Consider the following 21,850-nt stretch of genomic DNA (forward strand, 5'->3'; position numbering starts at 1 on the left):
TTTAAAACCTTCTCTTCTCCAGGAATACCTAGTACTACCTCAGAAAACTGACTGAATTCTCAGTCATTAAAAGGAAGAAAATGTTGTATTCTGGGCCCATTCAAAATTGGGAAATGCCATAAGCCTAGCAGAGGACTAGATTAAGACTACAGCTGCACTTTGACAGATAATGCAGGCTTCCTCAATTTCCTCCCTCTCTATTTTTTTTCCATCCTCTTTGACTTGATAGGGTTCTGTATTACTGAAATTGGTTTTAACCTTATCTCCAGTGTCTTCAACTCATGGTATGTCCCCATGCAGCTAAAGGAACAGTCCACTGTACTTTAACACACTATATTTGCATATAAATTATATCCTATCAACACAGCTGATTAAATTTAATAAACTATATAAAATGTGGTCATGCAATGGTTCACACCTGTAGTCCCAGCACTTTGGGAGAATGAGGCAGATGGATTACTTGAGCCCAGGAGTTCGAGACTAGCCTGGGCAACATGGTGAAACCCCATCTCTACAAAAAATACAAAAATTAGATGGGTGTGGTGGTGTGTGCCTGTAGTCCCAACTACACAGGAGGATTGCCCAGGAGGTTGAGGCAGTTATTAGCTGTGATCATGTCACTGCATTCCAGCCCAAAATTTTAAAATAACATATTATGCAATAAAAGTTATATGCATTATTCTTGTTTATTTTGCAGAATGATTAGAAACTGACAAATAAGGTCATCTGAGTAACATCTTCTTTTTTTTTTTTTTGAGATGGAGTCTGGCTCTTTCTCCCAGGCTGGAGTGCAGTGGCCAGATCTCAGCTCACTGCAAGCTCCGCCTCCCGGGTTTACACCATTCTCCTGCCTCCGCCTCCGGAGTAGCTGGGACTACAGGCGCCCGCCACCTCGCCCGGCTAGTTTTTTGTATTTTTAGTAGAGACAGGGTTTCACTGTGTTAGCCAGGATGGTCTCGATCTCCTGACCTCGAGATCCGCCCGTCTCGGCCTCCCAAAGTGCTGGGATTACAGGCTTGAGCCACCGCGCCTGGCCCTGAGTAACATCTTATGCTTCACAGGGCCTTGGGGAAATAACACTACAGAGGCAAGGGCCCACACATCTTATTCATCAGGCTCCCAAGATTATACTTTATTTTACAGCTGCAACCCTAGACTTGTATTAGGTACCTGTATTAGCTACTTGTACCAGCATTCTCAATACAGTAGTCACTAGCCACATGACACTATTTAAACTTAAATTTTAAAATATGACATAAGATAAAATTTTAATTCCTCAGTCACACTAGACATATTTCAAATTCTCAATAGCTACACGGTTAGTGACTACCATAATGGTTAGAGCAGAAACTGAACATTTCAAACATTTCCATTATCACAGAAAGTTTACTGAATTGTTTTAAAGTAGGCTCTTTATCATTCTGCTTACCACTCTTATTTTTCTAACGGCACACTGGTGCTTCTTAACACTTCAGCAGTTTTAGGTCTGATTAACACTTACCTTAATACTAAATGATGACTAAGTGGGAGCAAGAAGGCTAGTTAAACAGGGGAGGGACATTATCACAGAAACTACAGGAACAGAAACGAAAAGGTGGTCTGGACTTTGAATTCACTGTCTTTAGCCTTTTTCAAGTAAAAAAGTCCTTCAAAAATCCAGCGAAAGCTATATCCCATCTCCCAGAAAAAAACACAAAAATCTGAATATAATTCAGTGTATTCACAGATTCCCTAAGCTTATCCATGTACTCAAGATTAAGAATCACGACTTTACATGGATGACATTCCATTGAGCAGAATCTTTAAGCAGTCATTGTTTGAAAGCCATCAACCCCCCAAAAAACTAAGGGTTAGTGAGATTTTATGAAATATTTCTTCAGTAGGAATAAAATCTGAGGAAGAAGACAAGTCAGAAGAATACAAGTCATTGGTATCAGATTGTACATTACCTGTATCCTTTCCTTGAGAGCCTTAGGATAGAAGTCATAGCCATTTTTTATGCCAATATGATATTTGCCTGAGGGATTTGTCCAGCTTGCAGGAATCTATAGAAAAAAAAAAAAAAGGGTAACCTGTTCATTCACTAAATGCTTTCCAATTCCAATGATACACTACTGAGCAAAAAAGTGTATTACTTCTACTCTAACAAGCTTAAATTGGATAAGGATGCTCATGTATGACAACAATGTGTTTAATACTCTAAGCAGTTAATGTCTTTATCACTTCCTTTTTCTCATCCATAAATAAATCAACTAGAATAATACCTTTCATTTATACAATGTTTCGTAAAAAGTGCTTTCAACATACACTGTCTCAATAAACCACTAAAATCTTGTAACAATCTTTTAAACTATCTCAAAGTATTTTAAAACACTTTAAACTTTCAGTAGAGCGATGTAAACAGTATGCTTAGTTTACAAATAGAGAAAGCAAAGCAGCAGAGAAATCAAATCACTTGCCCGAACAACAGGAAAATTGAAAACTGGAACCCAGTTCTATCATGGAAATCAAAAATCCTGTATAAAGGATATGGGATTTAGAGTCAGATAAATCTGGCTCTGAATCCAAACTCTATCACTACCTAGAAGGAACCCACAGGCTTCTACTTCTTTATCTGTGAAAGGAAGAAAATCTCTACCTTATTCTTGTGAACAACAAAGTGAACTGAGCGTCAACCAACATGAATGATCAATCAAGAAAATGTAGGGTATTTATATTCTTTGCAATCATGGAACTGTGGTCATCAAAACCAGCTTTTAAATATGTATAAATGACAAGGTTGAAACACGCATAGCTGGTAGCCTCATCAATCCTCACTTGTGTAGTATCTTTAACTTATCCCCATGTCCTTCATCCAATTACTTCCCAGGCAGAAAACTTTTGGATGAAATTTCCTCACAACTAAATAGAGGAAAACAATCATTCACAGAGCTTCAAGGAGCTATTAATACTACGTAGTGACCTTTTGAAGGTCTATGTGCCATTAATCACTTCCAAATCAACTGGATGTCTGGAGAATGTGTAATTTCAAACATGTTGGCATATAAGCTAGCACTTTTCACTCAAAACTTAACCTTCTTTAGAGAATAGGAATTCTGAACTTTAATGTTTTTGCAACAGCCCATGGCAAAACAGTAAAGCACTGCAACAACAAAATGGGAAGTAGTCACTAGCTTTTAAATTCAGAGTATTTATTCACCAGTGTCCCCTACACAGGTGGCTTCGTAACCCTCGGCAAGCAGCAAATTCTTTGTACAAAGACATTACAGAAAACCATGAAATGCCAAAAGATTAAATGAAGTAACTAATTAAAATAACTGCAAAATAGAAAGGCATTAAGTTATATATAATCACAAAATAGAAACAATCCAACAGAATTTATATTTAAATAAAAATGAGATCCAAGTCTGCACGTTCATTGAAACAGATACTTCTCAAATTACAACTATGTATTTTTCCTTACCATGAAGGCAGACTAATTACAAAAATTACACCAAAAAAAAAAAAACAAATAAAAGTTATAATCAGGGCTATCTAACTTTAGCCGAGTAAGAGTAAAGCTAACTTTATGAGGCATTATGAAATTTTATTTTGCATATTTGAGTATTCTACATAAATAGTTATTTTTTATTTCTAAGAACAAAATCTTTACATTTGACCATTTTAAGTTGGTATCTTAAAAATGGTTCTAATTACACAGTAACTACAATGTATTAAGACTGATTTTCATATGATACAAGTAATCTTTTTAATTACCAATTACACCTCATTTCTCTGACTCTCTTAAAGAGAGGATGCCTAACAAATCGAACATTTTTCTTAACGGGCCAAGCGTCACCTGAGTGTTAGGGTACCGTGTGATGAAGTCCTCTTAGAAGCTTTTTTTGCTTCCAAATGATTTCAGTCTTGCCAGCCTCATCACACAGGCCAGGGCACATACACAGTTTCCTTTGGCTGCCACTGCATCTAAGTACCATGCTGAATCTGGCCAAGTCATTCAATATGCCTGGATTTATCTTTATTTATTTAAAAAAAAACAAAAACAAAAACATTTAAGACTAAGTGTTGATTTTTAAAATGACTTCCAGTTAAATGTGGTAAAATGAAAAAAATTCCAAAACGCTACTAAAATTAGACTAAAGGAAGTGGGGGAAGCATCCAAAAACAAAGGGACAAAGAGAACATGAAAGAGACTTTAGAAGCTCACCACATTTTGAAGGGTGCCAAGTGAAAAGAAGGCACTAAAAATTAGAGTGAAAATTGTGGAATACATAGTGCTGGGTGAAAATTGTGGAATACATGGTGCTGGGACAACTGGGTCTTCTTACAGAAAAAAGGAAACAGAACTCTTCAAATTAAGCATATAAAATCAATTCCAGGTGAATTCTAGAACAAACAAGAGAAAAGCTGTGAAACTTCTTAGAAATATAGGAGAATATCTCTATGATCATGGGGTCAGAAAACACTTGTTATACACAGCTAGTGGAAATGTCTTTTTGTAATTTTTTTGAGAAGGAGTCTTGCTCTGTTGCTCAGGCTGGTGTGCAGTGGTGCCATGTTGGCTCACTGCAACCTCTGCCTTCCAGGCTCAAGTGATTCTCCTGTCTCAGCCTCCCTAGCAGCTGGGATTACAGGCGCGCACCACCATGCCTGGCTAATTTTTGTATTTTTAGTAGAGAGGGGGTTTTGCCATGTTGGTCTGGCTGGTCTCGAACTGCCGACCTCAGGTGATCCACCTGCCTTGGCCTCCCAAAGTGCTGGGATTACAGGCGTTTGCCACTGCGCCCGGCCTGGAAATGTCTTTTAATACAAACACTTGGTCAAGGAGATGTCCTGTCCAATTAAAAAACACACAGTTGGAAAAACTGTTTGGCATGACCTAGTGACGTATCTCCATGATTCAGCAATTCTCCTAAGGACACATCCTGGAGACATCCACACACATGTGCACAGGATACACACACATTACAGCAGAACGGATAGGATGTGGTAGGTACAAACCATGGCATACTGCACAGCAATGAAACTGATAAATCATTGCTGCCCGTGACAACATGGGCAAATCTTACGAAACTGAAATCTCACAACACCAAGGGAAAAACGATGTATGATGAAATTTTATGAATGAAATGAGACTGTTCATGTAAAGTTCAAAACTGAACAATATATTTTATGTAGCCACACAGATGTGGTAAAACTACACACAAAAAAGCAAAGGACTGATTATCACCAAAGTTGAAATAGGCTGTGATGTAGGAGGATGCAGGAAGTTTCTGATGTATGGCAATACTCTTTATCTTGATCTGGGTGGGTACAATGGTGTTAGCTATACTAGTCATAAAACTGTATGTATGTGTTTTATGTACTTTATGTATGTATATTTTACAGTAAAAGGTTTTAAAGTTATATTCCCCTTTCGTACCTTCATCTGCTCATGGGAATACCATAGGCCATAAGTAGCTTACCACTGGTTTCTCAAGGAGGCCTAGGAATGTCATTCTTAGAGAATGAGGCTACTGAAGTGTTCAAAGCACCTAACAGTTATCTTAAACTGACAGAAGAATAAAAAGTCTGTTAGCAGTTTACGGGCTATGTGAAAAAAATAGACTATAAACATTTAATTCATTTCAAAGCATGATGGCTGGGTGCGAAGGCTTACGTCTGTAATCCCAGCACTTTGGGAGGCCGAAGCGGGTGGATCACCTGACGTCAGGAGTTCGAGACCAGCCTGGCCAACATGGTGAAACCCCATCTCTACTAAAAATACAAAAAATTAGCCAGGCTTGGTGGCGGGCGCCTATAATCCCAGCTACTTGGGAGCCTGAGGCAGGAAAATTGCTGGAACCCAGGAGACAGAGGTTGCAGTGAGCTGAGATCACGCCACTGCCCTCCAGCCTGGACGACAGAGCAAGACTCTGTCTTAAATAAATAAATAAATAATAAATGCATGACTACATCAAAGAAACTTGAAGACTTCATTGTGCTGCTTTCTAAAAACTGTGTACTAAAGAGTTGCAGAGATGCAAGTAGAATCCCAATGATTAATAATTTTTCCTTTTATTGACAACTGTAAAATATCTAAACACCAGTACATCTCTGAAAAAATCATGTGTGTGAGTACACTTTATGGATGGATGGAGAATACAGTTCTAAGAAGACTGGTGGAAAATTTGTGTAAGAACACTCCCATTGCCCCATCTCACATCCCACCCAAACTTCACCAACCAAGCAACTCTCCATAGCTGAACCGGAGAAAAGCTGATATGTCAACTTTGTCAACACAGCAAAGAAGAGGTGATACGGCTTGGCTGTGTGTCTCTACCCAAATCTCATGTGGAATTATAATCCCTTCGTGTCAGGGGAGGGACGTGCTGGGAGGTGACTGGATCATGGGGGTGGGTTTCCCCCCATTGTTCTTATGGTGATGAATTCTTAGGAGATCTAATGGTTTAAAACTGCATGGGGGCCAGGCACGGTGGCTGACGCTTGTAATCCCAGCACTTTGGGAGGCTGAGGCAGGTGGATTACCTGAGGTCAGGGGTTTGAGACCAGCTTGGCCAACATGGTGAAACCCTGTCTCTACTAAAAATACAAAAATTAGCCAGGCGTGGTGGCAGGCGCCTGTAATCCCAGCTACTCGGGAGGCTGAGGCAGGAGAATTGCTTGAACCTGGGAGGCAGAGGTTGCAGTGAGTCAAGATCACGCCATTGTACTCCAGTCTGGGCAACAAGAGCCAAACTCCGTCTCAAAAAATAAATAAATAAATAAGTGCATGGCACTTCTCCCTTTGCTGGCTGTCTCTCCTGCTCAATCATGATGAGAAGACACGTCTTGTTTCCCCTTCACCTTCCACCATGATTGCAGGTTTCCTGGGACTCTCAAGTCATGCTTCCTGTTAAGCCTGTAGGACTGTGAGTCAATTAAACCTCTTTTCTTCCTAAATTCCCCAGTCTCAGGTAGTTCTTCATAGCAGTGTGAAAAGGAACTAATACAAGAAGGATGAGATATAAAAATGGGTCTGCATGACATCCCTCCAGAACCCTTGCATGGTGTGGCCACCTGAATACCTACGGCCAGACTTCTTGCTCATTCCTCCCCTAAATCCCAGGCCAAATGAGCTAAGGATTTCTTTAAGGTAACAGGGCATCCCAGTGGAAAAAATATAGTGTATACTGATATGATGGGGGTCCCCCTAAATCTTATCATGACCCTATAGTGAAACCCACCAAAAGACCCCACACAAGCAGAGGAGCTTCCAATCACTTTTTCTTGTGCCTTGCTAAAATAAGACAGCCAGGGATGATTAGACACCTAAACAAAATATCTAACGTTAAAAGCAGAGAACAAGGAAAAGGAGGAGGCAGAGAAGGAGGAAGGAGAGGGTGAAGAAAAAGGGAGAAAGAAGAGAAAGCAGAATAGGAGACTAAGAAAGGAGAACAGGAGGAAGCAAAGGGAAGAAACAATGAAATAGAAATAAATTAAAATTTTAGCTCAGAGATAAAATGTTGCATACATGATACAAAAATATGCTACCAGTGGACATGAAGGGGCTTTTGCAATTAAAAATAGGCAAAATTTAAAAAAATTCACACAAGGGTTACAATGTTGAGAAAATGCTGGAAATCTCTCGGGAAGGAAAAAGATAAAGGCAGTGAAGAAAAGGAGGGTGGAAAAGAATTTAAAAACTGGAGGATCAAGTCAAGAGGTCCAATGTGCAATGAACCAAAAACAGCAAAACAATGGAGAGGAAGTTACCTATGAGAAAATGCAAAAAAATTTCTTGAAAATAAAGGACCTCAGAATTAAACTCTCTTCTTCCACATATTAATTCTACAAATAAAGACTAAGACTAGAAAAAAACAATCAGGAAATAAAAACTATTAGCAAGTTATTTTAAACTGAAGAGAATGTAATGTATCAATGCACTGCTGAAGTAGAAAACAGTAGGGAGACGTGTTACGGGGATTTAACTCTTTTTGTTAGAAGCCTTGTAAAAATATTTGTCTTCTTAAACTATTAAGACATACTGAACACAATTAAAAATTAAGTTTAAAAACCCACAATGAAGGGCTGAGAATACATAATAGTAGAGCTAAAGAAATACGTCGCCAAGCTGAGAAAAGACAAACCTTATAACATTTTTGACTTTGATATCAATATATGATACATGTATAATTCTACCTTTGAACACTAGTGATATTATTAGTTCGTGTGGTTCATCTAAAGCCGGGATTACTACAGCTATTGAAAAACAAATGAGGCCAGGCATGGCGGCTCATGCCTATAATACCAGCACTTTGGGAGGCTGAGGCAGATGGATCACTTGAGGTCAGGAGTTTGAGACCAGCCTGGCCAACATGGCAAAACTCCATCTGTACCAAAAATACAAAAAAAAAAAAAAAAAAAAAAAAAAACTGGCAAGTGTAGTGGCGCATGCCTGTAATCCCAGCTACTTGGCAGGCTGAGGCAGAAGAATCACTTGAATACAGGAAGTAGAGGTTGAGGTGAGCCGAGATTGCACCACTGTATTCAGCCTGGGCGACAGAGTAAGACTCCATCTCAAAATTAATATAAATAAATAAATAAATAAATAAATAATCGAGTAATAATTTTATATGGCTCTAAGCCTGCAGGACTTACTGAGAATTCTCTCTAGTTTCCCCGAGTGCCATAACTCACAAGAATCCCAAGTTTCCCTTTGAAACATATTCTAATAACAAGGTTGACTTGGTGGAAGACGGGCCAAACTCTAGAGTAATTCAGATGGCTGAGCATTTGTAATCCGAAAATCTGAAATGCTCCATTTGAGTGTCACGCTGGCACTCAGAAAGTTCTGGATTTTGCAGCATTTCGGATTTTGGATTAGGGAGGCCCAACTGGTATGTACAATGCAAATATTCCAAAATCTGAAACCTAAAACACTTCCGGTCCCAAGCGTTTCAGATAAGGGATTCTCAACCCACAACATAAACTGGATGACTCTGACAATTGAAACTTATTTTTTCATAGTTCTAGCGGCTGGAAGTTCAGCATCAGTGTGCCAGCATGGTTGAGCGCAGGTGAAAGCCCTCTTCCTGGCTTACAGAGGCCACCTTCTTGCTGTGTCCTCATATGCCCTAGAAAGAGCCTGCTCTAGAGAGAGCTCCCTGGTGTCTCTTAAGGGTACTAATCCTATCCTGAGGGGACACATACTCATAACCTCATCTAACCCTAAATACCTCCCAAAGGCCCAGCCTCCAAATACCATCACACTGAAGGATAGGGCTTCAATGTATGAATTTTGGCAGGGGGTAGGGACACACATCATCAGTTCATAACACATGGAAAAGTATAACCTGGATTATTAATGGCTGCCATCTGCCCGTGACAGCCAGATTTCTAAGAAACACCAGGCCCCTCCACTAAGTGAAGGGAGGACCTAATGAGATGTCACTCCCATGATTACATTATGGTATGTATAGAAGGTGAAGGGATTTTGCAGATGCAATTAAGGACTCTGAGCAAAGCAAAAGGGAGATGATTCTCAGTGGGCCTGAACTAATCAGGTGAGTTCTTTAAAAGAAAGACTGGAGTCATCACCAAGGTCAGAGATTCTCTTACTGGCCTTGAAGAAGCAGCAAGCTATCACGAGTTTTACAGTTGCAATGAAATGAATTTTTCCAACAATCATGTAAACTTGGAAAAGAAGCCTGAGCCTCAGCAGAGCCTTTAACCTTGACTGCAGTCTTGTGAGACCCTGAGCAGAGACCCACAAAAAGCCATGCCTGGACTCCTACCCCATGGAATCAGGGATATAATAAATACAGAAATACACAAGGTTTTAGGCTGCTAAGTCTATGGTACTTTATTACAAGGCACAGACAACCAATATGCTGCCACAAAAAGCTTATTTGAAAGACAAGGCCTAAGTACAATTCAGATAGATGGTAAAAGGTGGGAAAAGCTAACTAATCATAATTTTATATTCCAAACTAATTCTGCTTATTGCTTTAAATGATAGAGTACAGGATCACAAATTCTTGCCATCCTTTATGCTCCTTAGCTCATGAGCTGCTTTGTGCTTGCTTTATATTTATTTTTCATGTTTGGCTTACCCAGGCCTTTCTACCAAGGACATAGAATAAGACAAAGCTGGTAGGCCAGGCACCATGGCTCACGCCTGTAACCCCAGCACTTTCAGAGGCTCAGGCAGGCGGATCACAAGGTCAAGAATTCGAGACCAGCCTGGCCAGAATGGCGAAACCCTGTCTCTACTAATGATACAAAAATTAGCTGGATGAGGTGTAATCCCAGCTACCTGGGAGGTTGAGGCAGGAGAACTGCTTGAACCTGGGAGGTGGAGGTTGCAGTGAGCCAAGACAGAACCACTGCACTCTAGCCTGAGCAACACAGCAAGACTCCGTCTCGAAAAAAAGAAGTTTTTAAAAAAAAAACAAAAAAGACAAAACCGGCCATTTAAGTTAACGGCTACTATAGCCTAAGTATTTCTTCAAGTTCACTGAGAATACTATGAAGGGACAATAAAAGATGAAGGCAAAGCTATGATGTGGTTACTTTCTCCACCTTTGTATTCAAAACAAAATTTGGCAACCTCATTGAAAAATACAGCCCAATTCTAAGCACCTCATCAAACAACAAAATAATGGCTTCTTCTAAGGCAGCCCCAATGATTCACTTCCTGTGAAACCCCTTCCCCTTCAGTGTGTGCTGGATTTATCAACTCACTTCCAATGAGCTGAATATAGTCAAGTGACCGGTGGTCCCTTCCAAGATCACTTTTACAAAAAGTCTGTGGCTTTCATTGTGGGGACTGTCTCGGCTCACTCCCCCAGGGAAGGTGCTGCCAGGTATTGCAGCACTGTGGAGAGGCCCAATGGCAAGAAGATAAGGCCTGCTAGTGACCCTCAGGCATGGAAACAAACCTCCCCTCCTCTCCCAAGCTGAGCCTTCAGCTGAAGTCACAGCCATGGCTAACCATCTGCAACCTCCAAGGCGATTCTCAACTACAGGAACCCCGTTAAGCTACACCCAGATTCCTCACTCACAGAAACTCCAAGGTAATCAATATTTGTCGTGTTAAACCAGGAGGTTTTGAGGTAATCTGTTATGTGGCAATGGATAGCTAATACCCCATCACTAAATGTAAGGTAAAAACATTAGATGCTTTGAGGCAAGAGTAAAAAAAAAAAAATTCAAAAAGAAGACAAAAACTCTGACCTTAAGCACTCTTCCTGAAAGGCCAACAATTTCACCATCCTTCGGCTCTACTTCCGTAGCAGTATTCACATCGCCACTTCCCGTTGTATCAATGATATCAACGATTTTTGGTTTTCCATCAGTTGTAATCTGAAAATTAAGAAAATTAAAATATGAATGGTAGATTTTAGGTTTTTATTCCTAAAGGAAACAATGCAAACCCACACATATATATGTGTGTGTATATACAAAATCTGCATTCACTTAAAAAAGAGAACTGAATTGTTTTAAGCCAAAAGCCTGGACAAATACTAATAAGAAAATTTAATCGTGGAAACACTACAGAATCCTTCAAGTGGTTTCATATATTCAGTTAACAAATATTTACTGAGCATGTACTACAGGCGACACCCTATTTTAGGTGCTGGGGATAGGGCAGTGATCCACACGCAAAAATCTCTGATGATCTTATAGTGAGGAAGCAGTTCAGTTAATTACAAAGTAAAATAAAGAACATGTCAGATGTGCTATCACACTGGGTATTAGGGAAAAAAATAAAAAGAACATGTCAGATGGTGAGAATTAACTACACAGAAAAATTAAGCAGGGAAGGGAGATGGGTGATGTGGAAATTTCAATGTAAGTTTGACTGGTCAAGAAGATCTTGCTGAGACGGTAACATTTGAGAAAAGATCTGAAGATGGTGAGCTGTGGGTTGGACAAGTATAGAGCTTTAGGGGGAAAAAATGTTTAGTAATAATGGTGCCATTTAATGGCACCATTATTGGATGCCATACTAGCACCTCAAATGCAACGAAGTTCAAGCTTAACATGCCCCCCGCCACCTGATTTTCTCCAGGCTTTGCCATCCCAGGAATCCCACACCCAGCTGTTCACCCTGGAAATTTAACAATCCTCCTCTGATTCTTTACTTCAGCTGACTCCTCACAGTGAAGCTAACAGGAAATCCTGTTAATTCTTTGTCTAGAGGATAGCTCAAATCCATCACATTTTCACTACCACTATCCTAACACTCCAAACCACCACCATCTCTTGCCTCCATGAGGTGAATCATCTCCCAGGTGGTCCCTCAGTTTCCAACTCTTGGCCCCACCAAGAGTAACACAGGCTGAGACCCTAACCTGAAAATTCCAAATGCTCCAAAATCATCAACATGAAGCTCAAAGGACATGTTCATTGGAGCCTTTCGAATTTGCGACACTCAACCTGTATTAAAACAAGCTGTAATTTATCGGTCCTCTCCTTTAAGCCCATCGATGTATTCACGGAGCCCTCAGAATACTTGCATAAAAAGCCTCGCACCATCTGATCCCTGCCAACCCGTTACTCAGGAGTCTAATCACACCAACCTCCTTTCAATTCCTAAAACATGCCAAACTTTTTCCTGCTTCATGACTTTTTAAACAGGTTCCTTCTGCCTAGAATACTTTATCTCTTCAGTCATTCCACAGGACTCCATCTTCTCTCAGTTTTCTATTAAAGTCCCTCCTGCAGAAAGGCCTCCTCGATGACCTCCTTTAGGTAGCTGCCGTCCTGAACCTGATTATTCTTTCTCATTGTACCTCATTTCCTTTACAGAACATAATTCTATTTCTAAGCATACAGGTAGGTCATCTTCATCTGTTTCCCCTATTAGAACAGAAAGCTCCATGAGGGCAAGAGCCATGTCTACTTTATTCACCAACGTATACCCACTACCTAGCAGTGCTTGTCAGGCATTCAATGAATATTTAATTACTGAATTACAAGACCAAGTTACTCAGCACTAAGACTGATTTTCAAAGGTTTGATTTCTTGCCAGTCCACAAATTTTCATTTGAGCCATAACATGATTGCTATAAGTAACAGTATATATTTTCACACATTTTTATGGAAAAAATAATTTCTGGGCTCTTTCTTGACTAGCTTTCCAAAGGAAATATGTTGTATTTGGGAATATGTACTGAGTTACCAGTAGGAATCAGACAGAAAACAGAGACACAAAGACTGAAAAAAAAAAAAAAAAAAGACACCATCCTCAAGAAAGAAACAGAAACATAAAAACCATAGAAACTCAGTAAAGTGGAAGAGCCCAGTCTTCAGACTCCAATTCCACCTGTGAATTCACACTCTTTTTTTTTTTTTTTTGAGACGGAGTCTCACTCTGTCGCCCAGGCTGGAGTACAGTGGCGGGATCTCAGCTCACTGCAAGCTCCGCCTCCCGGGTTTACGCTATTCTCCTGCCTCAGCCTCCCGAGTAGCTGGGACTACAGGCGCCCGCAACCTCGCCCGGCTAGTTTTTTTTGTATTTTTTAGTAGAGACGGGGTTTCACCGTGTTAGCCAGGATGGTCTCGATCTCCTGACCTCGTGATCCGCCCGTCTCGGCCTCCCAAAGTGCTGGGATTACAGGCTTGAGCCACCGCGCCCGGCCGAATTCACACTCTTTAAGAAAAAGCTTAATGTCCACTGCTCCAGGTCTTTCTGACCAACACCAAGTATTTCCTCTGCGATATCCTCCAAGCTCTGTAATTAAGGTACATCCTAAAGAAGGAGAAGGAAATTCACGATGTGAAGAAAACAAAGGCACACATTTTTTTTTTCTTCCTTTACCAGACAAAGCAAATGGGTGGCTGGTGGACCCCAAATCTCATTTCAATCTTGTTGCCATGGAACAACTGAGGGCCTGATAGCTGAAGGGGCCATAAAGGCCTCCCAGGCAGAGCTGTTATTTATGTATGGTAATTTTCAAGTTGGATGTTTACTTCTTGGGAACCGTCCTATAATCATAACAAATAAGAATTCTAATAACTCAGAAAGCTCAAAGTCATAATTCAAAAAAAATCACTGTGGGAATCATACCAAACCCTGATACAACTATAAAACTTAGATACTGATTCTGAAGAGATAGGCGATGTGTCTCAAAAATGTAATTAAAAAAGAGGAAATGTAAGAAAATCTACCAAAATAAAAATGGAAACAAAGTTGATACTACTCTATAAAATTAAAACTAGCTAGGTCATGTACTAATCATATAAGAAAATAACCTATTTAAAAATGTACCCCAAATAAATACGAAATTTGAAAGATATACAGTAGGACTAAGAACCCAAATCACCTATCTTCACCTCAATAAGCAAACTGAGTGACTTGAGATCAAGAATAACAAGAGAGCACTAACAGGTCAGACAGATCCCTCATTAGAAACCTCGTTATCAATATATGAGCAAAGGAAAAAAGTCTATTGGGATTTAATGGCTTATTTGTCACCTATTTCCACACGCTTATAAGGATCTCTCTCCCACACACACAAATTTTCATTACAAATTATTATACGTGCAATTATTCTATCCATGAATTTCTTACTTTAACATTAGATAAAGAAAACCACTTCACTAGAAATAAAAAGACAAAAACAGAAATGTAGGGTCAGAGAGGGTTTTAAAAAGGCAAATCCCCTGAGGATTTTGCCATGGTGTTTTCGGAGAAGTAAAGTAAAGGAGGAAGGTGAACCGCTAACAATGGAACTCTATCCCTCATCTCTGAGAACGGGGAGGCGTCACATGAGAAAGAGGGACTGCAAGCATGGGCAGTTAGTATGGGTAGAGCTTCAGTACTAAATCCTGGGGCTTACTGGGCTATGATGGCTGGATGAAACAGAAATCGCCCAAAGCTTTTCCCAAAATGTCAAGAATCTTAGTGTATATCTCCACTGTAACCATTAAGGTAGAGGAGTTAGTGAAGGTTGGAAAATTTGCCAAACATGTGCAGAGAGGACCAGAACAAAAGGTGGGGTGTTCACAGAGAGGACCAGAACACACCTCGGGAAGTTTGTAATCTACCATAAACAACACAAAGCTAATGAATTTACTTAAAATTTCAGGAAAGATACTGAAAATATTCTTTTAAGCAAATAAAGATTTAATAAATATTAACCAGTGACTTTTATTCTGAGAATATAATGATTAACATAAATAAGACAATCTTTGCTTTCAGAAAGGTTATTGTCAGTTGGAAAGAAAAGTAAGTAGAGAGATGATCACAAAACAGGACAATAAATAGAGGTCAGGCCAGTCTGGGTAACACAGTGAGACCCTGTCTCTACAAAAAAATAAAACAATTAGCTGGGTGTGGTGGCACATGCTTATGGTCCCAGCTACTGCAGAGGCTGAGGCAGGAGGACTGCTTGAACCCAGGAGTTTGAGGCTGAAACGAGCGGTGATCCTGCCACTGTGCCACTGTATTCCAGTCTGGGTGACAGAGTGAGACCGGGTCTTTGAGGGAAAAATAATAATAATAATAATAAAAGAGGTTAGGACACTATCTATGAAAGCATATAAAAACATGTAAGAACACAAAACCCAGCTTGGGGGGAATGAGGGAAAGCTAACTGAAAGAAAGGTAATAAAAATTTTAGTGAATGTAAAAATAGATTTTTATGAAACTAATTGTAACCTCCTCAAACCTTTTTTTTCCCTCCATGAGGAAATTATATTCCTTCATTATGCACACACATATTTTTTCCATTCAACAAAAACATTTAACATTACAAGCACATTTCATACAATTTTGATAGATGGTTTCGAAGATTTTTAAGTTAACCAGGAAAAAGTTATCTAAACAGAAATACTAAAATAAGTATTTCAGGTGCTATTAAGGGGATCTGAGCAAATTGCTATAAGAACAAAGGGACAAAAAGCCTAAATAACTCTTAGGAGGGATTGGGCCTTACTCACCTCTGAAGCTGCAGGCCCTAACACAACGGCAAACACACACATAAATATGAGGTGGGGTGGGCACAGAATTAAATCAGTTGATTTCCCAAAACATAACAGTGTCAAGACCCGCCTGGATCTTAAAGGATGAAGCAGGAGTTTACAGATGATGGATGGTAGAAGTCTTGACGGAAGATGAAACGCCACATGCAAAGGCATGTATTGGCAAAAAGACCTGAAACATCTGGGTAAGCGAAAGAGTGAAATCTTCAAGGAGAGGCAAAAGATGAAAGATGGGATGAAGGGGCTGTGGACATAAGAAATGATGAGAACTGAGGCTACATGAGGAGGGCAGAGTTGGATGGCAAATGGCCTCATATATATACCATTCAATTTTTTTTTTATTTTTACACAAAAGCAGTTGAGATTCCAAAATGGCTTTGTTTTAAATGAGGGTATAATGCAAGTTTTTTTTTTTTTTTTTTAAGGAATATAACTCTAGAAATGTGAAGGATGTATCAAAGAGAAACAAGACTGGTGGAGGGAAGACCTTCTGGCTACTGTGTATATATATTCTGGACTAGTCCAAGTTCCATCTGGTCTGTGAAACCTGACCAGCCCAGCTCTTACTGGCCAGTGCTCCCCACCAATCCCCGCCCCATCCCCCCAATAACCCCTGTCAATCTCTGTAACAGTGACAGTTTGCAAGACTATATCTATCATTTAACACAAACTTAGCCACCTAGTAGGTGCCTGAATACCTGCTGAGGAAATATGAAATCAGTTATGTAATTACTACTCTTCTCATGCCACCCATCCTCCACTTTATCATGCCCACAGAGCTGTCACAAAAGAATTGGGACCAAGGAAGTCACCAAAGACTGAGACAACTCACTGTGTTCTTCCAAGTTTTCCCTTTGCCTCTAGTCCTTTACTCAGACCCAACCTTGCTTTCCAAACGGCCTGTTCAGCCTCATCCTCCTCCTATTTCATTCTTTCCTTCCTTTTTATTTCTATCCATCCTTTAATCTGTACACATATATCTACAAAATAAATCTGTTAAAGGTACAGGAAAAAAAATCCTCCTGTTTGTAAGCCACCTTACCCAACTTCTTTTAACTGGCTATGTTTAGATAAATATCTGAGTCAAGGTTGTTAAAAGAGAAGAGTTATGCTTTCATTTGATTTCAGTATTTTATTATCTGAATATTTATTACATGCAAATATCTAACATGTATTTACCCTCCAAATAGTTGGTGATGAAAGATCCAGCATAAACTTCTATTCACTTATGGTGGGAGCTAAACACTGGGTACACATGGACACAAAGATGGGAACAATAAAGACTGGGGATCCCAAAGGGAAGGGGAGGAGATAAGATTGAAACACTACCTACTGGGTACTATGCTCACTACCTGGGTGACAGGATCAATCACACCCCAAACCTCAACATCAGGCAATATCCCCATGTAACAAATCTGCACTTCTACCTTCTGAATCTAAAATAAAAGTTGAAATTACATATAAAAAAAGAATAAAATAAATATTGCGAAAATAGTTTAATATTTTTCTTGAGCATTTAAAAAAGTCACATGTAATTAGTCCTCTTATAACCAATTTTCACAACAACGCTGTGGGGTAAAAATTATTGTTACTTTAGAGAGAGAAACACAAGAATGTGAGAAACAGATCTGGAAATTCTACCAACAAATTCTACCAAGCAGCACTTCTCCAGCCTTTTCTGACCCTCTTATTATCCTGACAAAAGAACCGGTGAACCACTTATCCCAGCTGTTTTCTTCCCACTCATGCTATAAAAAGTAAACACACTCCACAGCAGAATGGAAAGCATTACTTTGTAACAAAGCCTCAGTGAGTTGATCGCTGTCATTGTTTTCAGTCTTTAAGCTATTAATACAACGACAACTATACAACGCCAGTTTCTGGGAGGGAATTCAGTACCTGCTCCTCTTCTGATTCATCAAAGGTGTGCAGTATTCCAGAGTGGTGCTGAAGAACACACACCAGGAATCAAGATTCCCAGGAGTTTCTAAGTAGATTCGGCCAGACTCCCCCTAGTTACTTCCAAAATGCTACCTCAATAATCAGAAAGCACGATAAAGGATCCAGAAGGGAAGCGATATTGTGGGGAGGAGGATGAGTGTTTAGTGTAGAAAGGAGGATAAGAGAGCCTGAGGCTGATCAACGAGAGATCAGCATACAGTAGGATTAGTCAGGGATGCTGGGAGATGGATCTTGAACAACAGTGAAATTTATTACTGGATTTCAGCAAAGGGCTAAATGTACAAAAGTTAAACTTTACGGACTTTAAACAGAATGCTTTCAACGAGAGACAACACACTTAAAAAAAAAAACTACTTTCTGGTATGACACCCTGAATCTACAGATTTTAAAGTTGCCTAAGGCAAAACTAAGTAATTTTTTTTTAAAACCGTCTTATGCTTTCAGGTTTAAAAAAAAAAAAAGTCGCATAATTTCATAAGGTCTGAGAGGCTCACCAAAACCAAATCTAACTGAATTCTCCTTACGTAAACGAAGACTAAGCCACAAGATTCAATGACCCTAAGCAAATACGCTGCAGAGGATCGTTTAAAAATAGAATACACAAAACTACCACAGGAAACAATTCCGGAAGCGGACTGGGTTATCTTCTGGAAACCCAGCTTTCGTGCTTAAAGACAAACTATTCTTCCCCAAACCAAAGCTCCCGATCCCTAAACATTAAGTTCTCATATGTCACTTGCCTATCTGGTGTCCCCACCCCAATGATAAAAGATGTAAAATTCTCTTTAAAAACGTCAGGCAGGGACCAGCGTCCGAGGCACGAGGGGTCTGCAGAGGAAGGCGGCGTGGAGGGAAGAGGACTTTGGGGGTCCGGCCTGGCAGCGCCGAAGCGAGAAGGAAGGGGCGTCCCTGGGGTCAAAGGCGAGGCCAGGCTCCCCCCAGCCAGTCGCGCCGGGCACGCTGCTTTTGTTGGGCCGGGAACACGGCCCAAATTGGGGTCCGGGCCCTCGCCCGCCCAGCGACCCTGGCATGGTGCGCCGCTGAGTCCCCTTGGCGGGCGCCGGTCCCTCCATCGCCCGGCTCTGACCTCTGCCCACCCAGGCCCGGACTCGGCCGCAGAGCGGGGCTTTGGCATGCCGGGCTCCGAAGCTGTGTCCCCACCTGCGTCCCCGGCCGCCCGCGCCCCCGCGCCCGGGCCCTCGGGGGCTGCCTCACCTGCATGCCCGGAGCCCCCGGGTCCACCCCCGTGTCCAGGACGGCGATGAGTACCCCCCGCCCGTCATACTCCGGGTAGCGGCAGAGGAAGGAGGCGGCTCCGGTCTCCTTCTTCGGCAGGAGACCGTGAAAAGGGAAGGGCTCCTCAGTCGCAGCGGTGGCCATGGACGCAGGATGGAGGACGAGGAAGCGGCAAACTGCCAGGCTGCGCGCGGACTAGCAGCGCGAGGACACCCGTGCGGCCTCGGGCCGGAGGCGGGGGCGAGGGGCGGGGTCGGCCCGTCTCCCACCAATCCCGACCTGCCAAGGAGCGGTGGCCAATCACGTACTACTACGTAAGCCAACGGCGCCGCTCTCAGGAGCTAGGCCCGAGTATTGCCCGGGCTGCAGTGAAGGGGGCGGAGTCTGAGGACATTACTGGAGGGTTCGGGTCTCGAACCTGGGGTCCTAAAGAGGCCCGTGCTTGGGGTTTTTAGGCAACAGCAGGCCTCTAAGCAAAGAGTCCTGGTGTCCCGGACCGAAACACTCCCCGAGAGACGGGCAAGGAGATAGACCGCCAGCCAGGAGCCCTTCGCTGGGCAAACGATAGTTTCCAAACTTAAGGTTGTGGATGAAACTTTTTGGTGCGGCTGCTGCAGGGGCCCCAGACCCGGGGTGCTGACCCGAGGCAAGGGAGCCGGCGCACGCACGTTAGCTGCTAAGGCGCCTGCGGTGTCGGCGAAAACTCCGGACATGATCTTGGAAGGTCGCAGGTTAAGGAGTTGTTATGCGCCTTTGATGGGGGTGAGGTGGTGAGGGGGAGCGATAGGGTGGAGACAGGCAATAGTTTCAGTCAACAGGAAGTGGGTTGTTGGCCATTCCTTCGCCTTTGTAGCCAGTAACAAAGCACGAGACTGAAAGGGGCCCCTCCTGTCTGCTGATCCTTACCTTCTAGGATTTCTGAAAAACATCTTTTTTTTCCCTCTTACACTGAAGTTTCTGATTGCTCGTTACGGCTCTCCACTCAATTATAGAGCCGTAATTTGCAGTTTTCCAAACTCACAATGCCTGCTGTCAGTTGCTGCAAGCTGCACAGGGGTCCTCTAATGATCTTTATGTCTATGCTCATGCCAGGGTAATCTTAGCCTTCTGTTGTGCCAAAGACCCCTTTGGCAATTTGGTGAGGCCTATTTCTCAAGCAGTGTTTTAAAATGCATACAATGAAATATATAGGATTACCCAAGAAGTAAATTATATTTAAATGCTGTTATCAAAAATAGTAAAGGTAATTTTGTTATATAACAATAGCTTTACATGTGTGTATATAGTTACAGGTGTGCTTCTTTTTCATTAAATAACAGGAGCTAGGGCCAAGGCTAATAAACTACCATAACTTCAAAATAATGAAGAATATAATTATTTGGAGATAGCGGTGAAAACTGCACTATGATGAACTGATTTTTATTGGTAACGTAACAGCAAGTGCTACCCTGGTTTTACCTACATTCATACTTGATGTGAAAAAAATTAAGAGGTTTGTATCTTTTTTCTACAGAAGTTTTTGAACCCCTTGGATTCTGTCTGTGGACACCAAGTTAAGAATACCTGGTATAAAGGAAAGCCTTATGCATGTGGTTTCCAACCCACAGGGTTTCAGAGATCCTCCATGAAGTCTCAAAAATTATTCTCATGGCTGTGAGTTTCATGCAATGGTTTCAGCTGATACCTTGATCATTTATTCAGTTCATAAGTCTTAGAGAAGCATGTTCTCTTTAGTGCAGAGGAAAAAGAGAAAAGTTGAATGTTTTTCTTCTTATTCCCAATTGTTTCCATTACCTCTAGAAAAGAATTTCAAATTAACACAGAGGAAAACAGAATAACAAACTTGCAGAAGGCATTCAGTATAGAGCTTACAGTGACAGAATAGATTGGCTCCCAGTTTCAAATGAACCGTAGTCCCATCACTTCATTTTACAGATGAAGAAACAAAGTTAACTGACTGTCATGGCTTACAAAACAGGTTAATGAAAACAGTGGATATGTCTTCTCACATTCTCTCCCCAGTATGTTCTGCCACACCGTGTGCGTGACTTTGCCAGAGTATCACCCAATTAATAAATGGGGAATGAACAGTTCCTTATGAAACCTAAGTGGCAGACTTTTCATTAGACTGCTGTAACCATGTTCTTTAGATTTTTCTTTTCTTTTCCTTTTCTTTTTCTTTTTATGATGCAGAATCTCACTCTATGGCCTAGGCTGGAGTGCAGTGTCACAATCCCTGGTCACTGCAACCTCTGCTTCCTGGGTTCAAGCAGTTCTCCTGCCTCGGCCTCCTGCGTAACTGGGATTACAGGTGTGCGCCACTCACACCTGGCTAATTTTTGTATTTTTAGTAGAGATGGGGTTTCACCATGTTGGCCAGGCTGGTCTTGAACTCCTGACCTCAGGTAATCCACGCACCTCGGCCTCCCAAAGTGTTTGGATTACAGGCATCAGCCACTGTGCCCAGCCAGATTTTTCTTTTTTTGCTTACATATCCCATAAACATGTTTTTTAAAAATTTATGTATCCCTTTGTACAGCTGTAAAATGAAGTCTAAATTTGTCTTTTTTTTTTCTTTTTGAGACGGAGTTTTGCTCTTCTTGCCCAGGTTGGAGTGCAATGGTATGATCTCGGCTCACTGCAACCTCAGCCTCCCAGGTTCAAGTGATTCTCCTGCCTC

General features: G+C 41.3%; 1 protein-coding gene across 8 annotated transcripts in view; it reads right to left on the reverse strand.

The window, feature by feature from the left end:
- TPP2 (tripeptidyl peptidase 2) overlaps nucleotides 1-19,416 on the reverse strand; it is a 91,061-nt gene extending 71,645 nt beyond the window's left edge. For all 8 annotated transcript variants that reach the window (XR_004428979.1, XR_004428978.1, XM_033177326.1 and 5 more), the window contains exons 1-3: nucleotides 19,150-19,416; nucleotides 11,218-11,346; nucleotides 1,950-2,045 (exon numbers count right to left, since the gene is read on the reverse strand). Coding sequence is in view for 6 of the 8 variants with exons in the window: in XM_033177326.1 (XP_033033217.1) it covers nucleotides 1,950-2,045; nucleotides 11,218-11,346; nucleotides 19,150-19,314 (390 nt within the window). In the remaining 2 variants the exon portion in view is untranslated. The remainder of the gene's footprint in view (nucleotides 1-1,949; nucleotides 2,046-11,217; nucleotides 11,347-19,149) is intronic.
- Nucleotides 19,417-21,850: the final 2,434 nt, after the last annotated feature.

Source organism: Trachypithecus francoisi, unplaced genomic scaffold (assembly GCF_009764315.1).
Source record: "Trachypithecus francoisi isolate TF-2019V2 unplaced genomic scaffold, Tfra_2.0 Lachesis_group18, whole genome shotgun sequence".
Classification (NCBI taxonomy): domain Eukaryota; kingdom Metazoa; phylum Chordata; class Mammalia; order Primates; family Cercopithecidae; genus Trachypithecus; species Trachypithecus francoisi.